We start from the raw sequence: 10,701 nt of genomic DNA on the forward strand, positions 1-10,701 counted from the left end.
AAAGCCAAATGCTGCCAGTGATAGATGCACAGTGGCCAACGGATATAGTGAGTGAGTTATCAGCTTATTGGTAATGGACATGTGCAAACAGTAGGATGAACACACAGCTCAGAACCACAAGTAGAAAGCAATCAAACATGTGCAAACAGCAATATTTGGTCTACAGAACATGTATGGAATGTGTTTCTGGTTCTGCACTGAGGCGTGAAATGCACCAAAATACACATAAAAACAACACACACATACATTTATGGTGCTGTACAAAGCCGCAGCAAGGGCAAACCTTACTAACCAGAGTTTGACTGCAGTAAGCACATATACATTCACTGCACAGCTCAGAGCAAGAGCTGAGCACATGAGTATGCAATGCACTTGCTCAGACACACACTATGACCGCACAGCAAAACATATGCACACACACACACCCCGTACGACAGCAACGAAGATGTGGTCTAATTACACAACCGTGACAAAGGTTTTTCATCTATGAATTTGACCTGTTTTAATGCTGTTATTATTCTTTTTGTCACACAGTGTTAATGGTGGCCTTTGTACCGTACAAGGCAACATCTGTCTCTGTGGAGCATTTGATATACTCCGTAACCATTAAGGTAACCTTTTTGGTTTTCTAATATGTAATACAAAGAAGAACATTTGTACGTTTCCATGACAACAATTGTGATGCCAACCATGAATATCTGTGCTTTTTCTTATATTTTTTATGTGTTTGCTTTCTATTTCTCAGTGACCACTACTCAACACATCCCTGCCTATCATTATTCCCCTTCAACAAAGACTATGCTAAAAAGCCTGCTCTAAAATCTAACTGTGGCAGGCGTTATTACCATATATTTCATACCCTGTTAGTGCCTTCTCTTATGCTGGTGCAGAAGCAGGCACAGGCTCAAAGGTAGCTCATATTCTCATCATGTTGTTCTTTGTGGGCTATGATCACCAGTAAGGATAAATATAGCTCTTTTGACAGAAGCCTGCTAAGAGGATCACAGCTCACAGTAGGGGGTCCACACACAACAGATATCAAAATGTCAGTGAACCTGCTTGTGGACTGACATGTGCAAGCATGCATATGATGCACACACACGCACACACACACACACCTGCAGACACCTCGCCTGGGAGCCAACTCTCCGCCTCATAAGTATAATTGTGTTTCTGCTACGCTTTGCTCGTCTCCTCTCAGTTGTGACTGGGCCTCAGATGAAAAGCCATAATTAAAAGAGAAAAGTTATGTTTGTTGTGAAGAAGGGACAGATGTTGGAGAGGACAGGATGAAGGAAAGAGACATATTAGCCACCACAACAAAGGTTCATTAGGCTACAAAACTATCTTGAGTAACTGGGAGACAAAAGACTCACATGCACCTTTATCTCCCAATAAAAACAACTTCTAAATTCCTTTGGCTAAGCGGCTACTACTAAAGCTAATCCTTTTGGCTAAGGTGCTCACTGAGTCTGCTGGTCAACAAAAGCAGAAATTGGATAGACTACGCTAATGAGAAATACATATACCACCATTCATTTTGTGCAAAGACATAAAGAGACAAGGGCCTCAGTTGTGGCATTTGACAAAAGGTTACTTGGTTATTTGCTTATTTTTTGTGTGAAAACGCATGTGAGTGCTTCAGTGAAATCCTGAAAGGGATGGTCATTTTCTCACTTTGCTATTTTGCTATGCAAATTAGATCACAGAAGGTAAGAGATTAGACTACCTCTATCTTTGTAAATCGAAACAGCTGTGATATCACTCACAACCAAATTGCCAGGCAGTTAAATGGGAGGACCAGCTGCATACAAAAAGAGAAGGGACAAACTCACTCATACTTTTTATCACCATAATACACAATCTAACACAAACATACAAAGAGTACACACAAATAAAATATGCATGTGTGTACCCTAACATTCACACCATCATAAATTATGTATGTGCAATTATCTACTTGACCCCTAGATGTTGTTAAGATGATATAGACAGAACAATGCACTATAAAACGACCGCACGTGTTAGTGTGCTATGTGCAGGGACCACACAATGTGCACAGGGAAGCATTAAAAAGAGCCTGCACCTCAGGGAGGAATCAGAGAAGACAGAGAGTCATAAAACTGAAGATGCATGGGCACGGGAGAGAATATGAGGGATTCTTACACTGAAAACAACTGCAGTGGGTTATTACACGGTATATGTGACTGATACAGCAACCAAAACCACATGGTGCAGCTACCTTAGACACTAAATATTTATCTCATGGCATACAGCTTATTGGACAGAGTTTGCTCCACAACATTCCTATCATTGTGCTCCTTTCCTTTTCAAACATCTGGAAGGACTTGCCCAAAAGGGCCCAGTCAGGATCCTGAAAGCCTCTCTGATCAACACAAAAGATTATTTTGCATGAGGGAGTTTAGTTTAAACACCCACCTTAAAATAAGAGCTACTTTTTGACAAGTAAAGAAAGTATGTCTGCGTGACTCTTGACCCTCTGGTCCCCTTAATCCCGCACAGTGACTCCCTGAGGTCCACGCTCTGAGGACCCTACTGGAATAGGTCACACAACAGATGCCAGCCAGGCTGTGTCCATCAGACCTTATTGCCCTCAAGTCCCCGAACTTTAGCGCCCTTTTCAAGTGCAGATTTTGTTCTAAAGAATCCCACTAAGCCCTACCCCCAGATCAACACCGCACTCTGTGTGAAACTGGAGCCTCCAAAGATACTGTACAGTATTTGACTGCTTGTGAGGAAAATAAGCATTCCATTAAAATCTCTTGACACTAGTATTAACTGCTTTATTTTATTATCATATTAGTGAATAATCCTGTCTATTTTTCAGGGCAAGCATGGTTACAGATAGGGCAGATGGGAGTTGATACAGCAAGCTTTAGAAGATACTCAAAGTTCATCTCAACTCTAAAAGACCATACTGTATAGAGGAGTGTTAAGAAGGTACCTCCAGTCTGAGCGAAAGCAAAGAAATGTACAGGGAGTATAGGTTAAAAATGACAAGAAGTAAAAAAAATCTTTTGGTAACTTTGAAATCATGTCCTGGGTTTAAAGTCAACTCGGGTCTAACAAAAGAAACAAGCTGTTCCTTTTTGATACAAAGCAGAACTAGAAAACTATGGACTTAGTGCACAGCAGTGTTGAAACAAGTAGTGCTTAAGTCAGTCAGTGTTCTTCTCTGTGTACCAGAGGTAAAGGGAGGCAATTTGTCACCAATTTCTTGATGTATTCTCTGGGTGATAGGAACAGAGAAGCTGCTAGGTAACATCTCTCTCCTTACAACATCTTCTGCCTGTTTCACTGCATTCTGTTTAACACACAAACACACACAAGGTCTCAGACTGTCATTCTACACATTTCTAGAAACTTGCTCCTTAGCAACCCCACCACACTAATCTGCTGTTGATTTACTTTCTTTGTGGGCAAGGCTGTATTATGCTGCAATCCAAGCTAATTTTTCCCGTGCTTGAGATGTCCTGTTAGCGGCTTAGCATGTATGAATGAATAGGGTCCTATGTGATCAATAGAGCTCATTAAAGGTCCCTGGGGGCACTTGAGTCTCACCCTGAGACTCTATGCAAGATTGCTTTTACCTGAACTTCTTATTTCTTCAAGTGGTTCCAACTTTGTTTGCAGCCTAATTAATTTTATATTTGAATTACTCCGGCCTGCTCTTTCTTTTTTAATGTAAATTGAAGCATCCATTTGGTTCAGTATGGGTTGTGGGTGTTTTGGTGTTAAAAGGCTTTGGTATAGCTGTGTGTTTGGGATGGGTGGGTGTTAGACTGCCTTCCAATGGGAAGCTGAAGGGAACAGTGGCTGCACCTGTTGTTCCCTGCGGTTGCTGTGTGGTGGAGTTAGCACCTGCTCACACGGCTGCTGTGTAGCCGTCTGTGTGGGCAGCAGGGATAACAGGGAGACCATTCACACCAGCTCAGACTGCTGTCTGCAGCCCCTCTCCCTCAACGCTCGTTCACTCTGTGCTTTCTGCTCCATCATTTCTTTTTCAGCTGTTTACATCCTCTGCCTATCCCCCTGTAGCCTATATGCCAGATTGCTATCTGCCACACTATATCCTTTCTATGCCCTAGTCTGTTTGTCTGTCTATGTTGCTCTCTCCCTTTCCTCCTTTAATAATTTTTCTCCATCCATCTCGTTTTGCCTTTAAATTCGCACAGGAACACCAACAAAAACAAAGCAGTTGGTAGCTGTTATAGTCCTTCTGCAGAGCTTGATAGCTTTCAGCGTGAAGGATGCAGTTGTAAACAATAACTTACATGTAACTATTAAATCACTTCAGTAAGAACTTGGCTGGCAGTGAGTGAGCATTTGGGCCATAGAGGTTGTGAGTGAGCAGTGTGATTATAGGCAATTTGAGTAGCAAGTGAACAGGACACATTTTGGGCAAAAGATGTTCACATTGAGTATTTTTCCATTTTGTGTCAGTCTTCTCTAGAGATCTGTAGTCACACCAGCTGTCTAAATCTATTTCCTTTTATTTATTTGGACTCTACATATCAGTGACTTAGGCTGTGCATGCATCATGCCACTCCATACTGTCAGTGAGTCATGACATAATCAATTCACTTTATGGCTTCAAATCATCAAATCTGACCTTTACTCTTGTTAACACTAACCTAAATCAAGCGTTTAATAAAACGCCATTAATTTACATAAGGGCACAATGAAATATAGACTAACATCTGACAGCAATAAGCCTCATTTAGATGACGACCTAACATCTAGATCTAAATAAGAAATTCAGTCAGGTTTTGTGCCTGTCATTGCAGTGCAGTGTTATAATGTACAAGTACTGTGAGCTTTATTTGGTGAGACATCACTTAAAATCTTCGTGAAGGAAACTATTAAGATCCTATGCAACACGTGAAAGAACAATGACATGTAATGATGTAGCCTACAAGGTAAAAAAAAAAGATAAGCACATGATATGCCAATAAAACGTTAAACTTGCAGCAGACACAAAGAACAGTTCATGTCCACCAAGGTCCAGACGATGCCATACAGGCATCCATTCACGGGGAGTAATAATGCAGCATCTCGTTCGGAGGCAGTAATAAAATTGCGCACATGCTGTATATACCTGTTCGCCCCATCCACCCCCAGTCTACCTCATACATATCCATCTCTCAGTACCACCATTTGGCACACTCACCGCACCAGATGGCCAGGTAGGGAGGCTGAGGCAGGTGCCAGTCGCCTATACTCGCCCTTTCCGGTCGCTCTTCTGCCTCTCTGTGGAGAAAAGGGTGATGGATCCCACGGCTCTCGGTATCCAAAGCTTCTCTGAAATAACAGCAGATCGCCAGCCGCACCTCACCTGTCTCTTCCCTCTACGGTTCCTGCGCGTCGCCGTAGCATCACCGTTTACCGAGCGCGTCCAAAACGCCCAGTCAACTAGAAAAGGTTTTTTTTTTACTGGGAGAGAAAGAGTGCGTAGACTAAATGTGCAAACAACGACCTACTGGGCTTTTCTGTGATCCACAATGCGTTTCCTTTGCCAGCAGCCTTGTTCAGACCCTTGCGAAATCCCAAATCCTGCAAATGCGGACTGTCTAACTCTTCTGTATGGGGGACCCGCCAGCTGTCTGCACTTGGTCAGGCTATAGCTTTGAAATCAGGAGTCAGCAAAATCCACTTTTCTAATTCCCCTTTTAAATTTACAGTGGCGAGGTGAAATGCCCAACCCAGAGCAGGCATAGTGACACCAGGGGCCCATAATTCACACCCACTGAAACACAGTCCTGCAGTGGATCAATGATAAATGGAGGACCCCTCTCTCTGTCTCTCTCTCTCTCTCTCTCATACACACACACACACACAGAGCCGTGCTATACTATAGTTGTGAAGACACTCACTGACATAATGCATTCCGTAGCCCTTTACCCTAAAATGCCCAACCTCAACCCTAACCTAAACCAAATTCTAACACTTAACCCTAAAGTCTATTTGAAGGGGTGTGAGAAACTGAAGCATGTCCTCACTCCCATGGTATATAACTTAAAGTGGTCCTCACAGTGTATGCCTATACATGTATGCACACTCACACATTTTGTGTTAAGCCATTGCTGGATATGTGTTTGAAGCTGTTCATGAAAGTTAGAAGAGTTAATGGGCCTACAACACAATGGTGCCCTGGAGAATCATTTCATATACAGTATCTATGGGATGGTATAGCTGAAAGAACTCACTTTGTTTTCTTTAAACAGAATACAAAGATAGGTTTTAAAGATAAAGAAGTGCACCAGCACTCAGTTAAGAACCTTATCAAGTATTGAACAGAAAAAGGTTTTGACGAATTAAAACAAAAGCACTAAAAAAAACTGTTATCAAAATACTACATGTAGCTTGGGACCTGTTTACAAATTAACCTGTACACCTTCCATACATGACTGGCCAAAGGATTCTGGACAGTAATGAAGGTAACATGCACCACTCAAGTACTGTACTTACATTTAAAATGGGAGTATTTTTTTTCTTTTCCTTTTTATGGAAAATACTTTATACTTCTACTCACTACATTTCTGGGAATAGATAGATTAGAGGGGGATTTGTTGTCACAGCCTGTACATATTCCACACACACACAAAGAAACATGCAGCTATACAATATTATAAACTTGGTGGCTGTACTCATGCAGATAGATCTCTATCCACACAGAGTCAGTGAAGCAGTTTGTTGAGTAGTGCTATGGCTGAATGGACATAACTCCTCCCAAAGTGAGCCCTTCACTGTTTTAAAGTCCTGTATCTATGGCCAGACTGCAGTAAATAAGGATAAATATAGAATTTGACCTTAACCACTCAAATCAAGGCCATAACTAATTAAGTGTTTTATCATCTTAAACAAATAGCAAGACTCAGAGGTCTCATGCCCAGACAAGAAACAGAGAAACTAATTCATACCTTCATTTCCAGCAGGCTGGACTTTGTAACAGTCTTTTCTCTAGGCCTCCCAAAAAAACTGACAACTTTAGCTCATTCAAACACTGCTGCCAGAGTTTTAACCAGAACCAGGAGAAATGAGCACATCACTCCTGCTCTTAAATCCCTACAGTGGCTACTGGTTACCTACAGAATAAATTTTAAAGTGCCTCTGCTAGTTTATAAATCACACAGTGGTTTGGAGCCAATATACATGTCTGATCTCGAATACAAACCCAGAAATCAGCTGGTAGAACCTCGGGTCAGAGCCAAACAGGGTGAAGCTGCTTTTACTAGCTGCTGTGCTGCACACTGATGGAAGCAACTTCCCAATGACCTTAGATGTGCCCCAACTCTGCCATTTTCAGGTCTCTACTGAAAACGTTATTTTCTTGTACCTTTGACTGTCTGGTATCTAAGCTCTACTTCTGCACTGTAACTACTAGATTTCTGTTTCAGACCTTATTTTCACTTTATGTATTTTATCTCATTTTAACAATATTTTATCTTCATTTTGACTTAACTGATTCTATTCTGGTTGTAATGCTTATCGTTTTTAATGCTGTCACTGTTTTCCTTGCCTCTCACTTTGAATTGCCTCTATGTATAAAATGTGCCAGATAAATAAAGATGCCTTACCTTGCTCCATTAGGTAAATAAAGATGGACAGCTTCTAAATATGATGTACAAAATTACAAAATTACAAAATAAACAGCCCAACAGCACATTAAGCAATTATAATTGCTTCAAGTGGATCAACTGCAATGTTCAGATGTTAGTATTAATCAAAAAACATAATCTTTAATAATATAACTCACTCACTCTGTAGCATAATGAGTACCTTTACTTTTGATACAAGTTCATTTTGCTGATAAGATTTATGCAATTTGAATTAGCATTTTAAATGCAGGGCCTTTAGTCACTTATAACTGAGTATACCACCTCTGAGTCGGTATATGTTTTTACACATTCAGGGTGGATATAAAAACACAAAAAGGCTGCATTGTTTGAAGTAAATACTGCATAGTTCATTTTATGTTTTTTCTATATTTGGTTTAATATGTCCTTTCTGGTTGTTATTTTTTTTTTCATTTTGTCAATATTGAAAGTGTGATATGTATGATGTTTTATGACAAAAGCCTATTCAGAGAAAGTATTTTTTAAAATATAATCATAAAATACAAATACATTCAAATACTTCAAAACTGTAGACTACTATTTTTAGTTATCAGAGCAATAAGTAACATTTAAAGAAACAAAACAGTTAAATGTAGTGAAATCTTAAAATGTTTAAATAAATGTATACATAATAAAGTTTTATTTATTTATTAGTTTATTTTTTGTTTGTTTCACCAGCTTCTTGACCAACACTCCTAACCAGTTGGTGGCGGTAATGGATCAATTCATTGTTTGCCAACTGCTAATAAACCTCAGAAGAAGACGAAGAAGAAGAATGAATTTCAGCTAGCTAGCCATAGACAGTTGACAATACACTTGCGTAAAACCATCCATGTCAAAACACAAAAAGGATATTCAAAGTCTTGTGCTGCTTTCGTGCACATACAGGGATACACCAGCTTACCTGCCGACCTACTGTGAATCGGTAAGTAGGTAGCTTTGAGGCTGCTGTGCTAGCGGGTTAGCCGCTGCCGCTAAGTGCTTGCCCTGCTAACGAGATAGGGAATGATAATTTGGCTGTTAGGTGGCTTTAACCTGTACAGCGGCTAGTGTCAATTATTCGCAGCAATATGTCGCTCATCAGCATTTTCACTTGTGGGAATGCTATCTCAGTATAACGCTCTCGTTATATGTCCGATATCACAGGCTAGCGTTACAGGTTTAATACCGTGATCATCCATATAGCCACACTAGCACAGATGTCGCGTCTCTGCTGATCTAATTAGTTACCAATATCCGCGATCATGTCATGGTATCTGAATCCCTTTAATCCCGCATTGAGATTTTAGCAGCTTCAGAACATGAATTATGCCAGTAACTTTTGCCTTAAAAATTCTAAGGAGCTGCTGTTATGCTAATACTAATACTGTCAATTAAATGAATCTAATATTTTGTTTAAAATGAGGTTGTCGCTTCCTCATAGCTCTGATACAAGGTTGCTGTTTATCTTTTTCTCAGTGTCTGTTTAATTTTATTTGGTTCTAAATGCCTAGAAAGAATAGTACAGACCTCTTAATATATATTATCCGTCAATTCATATGAACACATAAAAGCCATACAAAGACCTACATTTAAAGACCAGGCCAACTAAGTGGTCATGTCTTTGTGACTTTTTAAGTTGTCATGTACAGTTCGTTGTTGCACAGAGACAAGCCATTTAAATATGACCTTTTATTTATTTTATTATGGTCCAGCTGGCTCAGTGACTATCCCAGAAGACTTTGGCACCATTGTGTGCCAGTTACTTACAAGACCTGGGGATTTCTGAATCCAGGTATGCTCATATGTTCATTTCAATATTATCATTTCTCCTGAGTAGACTGGAAAACTGTAAGAAACCTTGCTGAGAATGAAAGGCTTTGCTTGTCACAAGCTGTTCTTCCTCTCAGTTTTCTGCCACCTAATTGTTCTGTTCCATGTTTATTTTTCTGTCAGAAGATGAACGGTCTGTCCATACGAGAGCTATGCTGCCTGTTCTGCTGCCCCCCTTGCCCCAGTCGCATTGCAGCCAAACTGGCTTTCCTCCCACCAGAACCCACCTATGCCCTTATCCCTGACCCAGATCCAGGTTCTGGTACGGGGACTGCTGGATGCAGCTCTGGAGCTGCTCTGCCATCACTTGGAGCCCCAGGGCTGCGATCCCGGCTGAGTACTGGTAGCGGGGGTGACAGAGGAGGAGCAGGAGGAGAGTTCCAGTATTCGCAGAGAGAGCTGGATGTGACGGACGTATTCCTGACCAGGTCCAGCCGAGGGAACAGGGTGGGATGCATGTACATTCGCTGTGCCCCCAATGCCAGGTGAAACTCACACCTTGAGACTGAATGTCCTTGTGTATCTGTGTTTTGCATGTGTTTTAAATAGAACACATAGCTGAACCAAATAAAGCACACTATTCTCAATCATACCTTTTATATTCCACATCTCTTCCAACAACTCAGGGCTTCCCATTTTACCAGTGTTCCTGCTTAAAGCTCAGCCTGCTGCCTAACTTCTTCTTTGAATTGATTTGATTTATTCTTTCTTTCAAGCATGTAAAGACAGTTGATATGTCAACACACATAATTTTACACATGTCCAACAAATGCTAATCCAATATCAATTTGCTTATACCTAGTACATGCTTGAATGGAGTAGGAAGAAGTCAGACTTATCCAGTCCTACCCCATGACATCATCTTACCATCATTGGTTTGCAAGCAGTATCTCTACATAGATAATTCTCTTCTACACCACACAAGTAATATACTAAAGAATTATAACAGAATGTTAACATTCATACACCACACCCACAATGATCCATCCATCCATTACTATTTTTTATGTCCGCACTTAAATTATTCCATAGTTTTACTCCACTTATGGAAATACAGAATCTTTTTTTGGTTGTACGTATAGCATGAATTTTTAAATTTAACTGATGTCTTAAATTGTATCCCCCTTCCCTTTCATTAAATAGTTTTTGAATTCCACCAGGTAATAAATTGTTCCTGGCTTTATACATAAACACTGCAGTCTTATATCCCACTAAATCAAAAAATTTTAACAATTTAGACTGTATGAAAGCT

At 40.4% G+C, this 10,701-nt stretch overlaps 2 protein-coding genes across 2 annotated transcripts in view; one reads left to right on the forward strand and one right to left on the reverse strand.

The window, feature by feature from the left end:
- Positions 1-5,777, reverse strand: part of LOC109969278 (semaphorin-6B-like) — a 32,750-nt gene extending 26,973 nt beyond the window's left edge. The window contains exon 1 of the mRNA XM_020616017.1: positions 5,192-5,777. The gene's annotated coding sequence lies outside the window, so the exon portion shown is untranslated. The remainder of the gene's footprint in view (positions 1-5,191) is intronic.
- A 2,558-nt stretch (positions 5,778-8,335) lies between these two features.
- LOC109969277 (protein ABHD17A-like) overlaps positions 8,336-10,701 on the forward strand; it is a 9,446-nt gene continuing 7,080 nt past the window's right edge. The window contains exons 1-3 of the mRNA XM_020616016.1: positions 8,336-8,562; positions 9,332-9,411; positions 9,573-9,934. Coding sequence (XP_020471672.1) covers positions 9,576-9,934 — 359 coding nt within the window. The 5' untranslated portion in view covers positions 8,336-8,562; positions 9,332-9,411; positions 9,573-9,575. The remainder of the gene's footprint in view (positions 8,563-9,331; positions 9,412-9,572; positions 9,935-10,701) is intronic.

The sequence above is a fragment of the Monopterus albus genome, unplaced genomic scaffold (assembly GCF_001952655.1).
Source record: "Monopterus albus unplaced genomic scaffold, M_albus_1.0 scaffold172.1, whole genome shotgun sequence".
Lineage (NCBI taxonomy): Eukaryota > Metazoa > Chordata > Actinopteri > Synbranchiformes > Synbranchidae > Monopterus > Monopterus albus.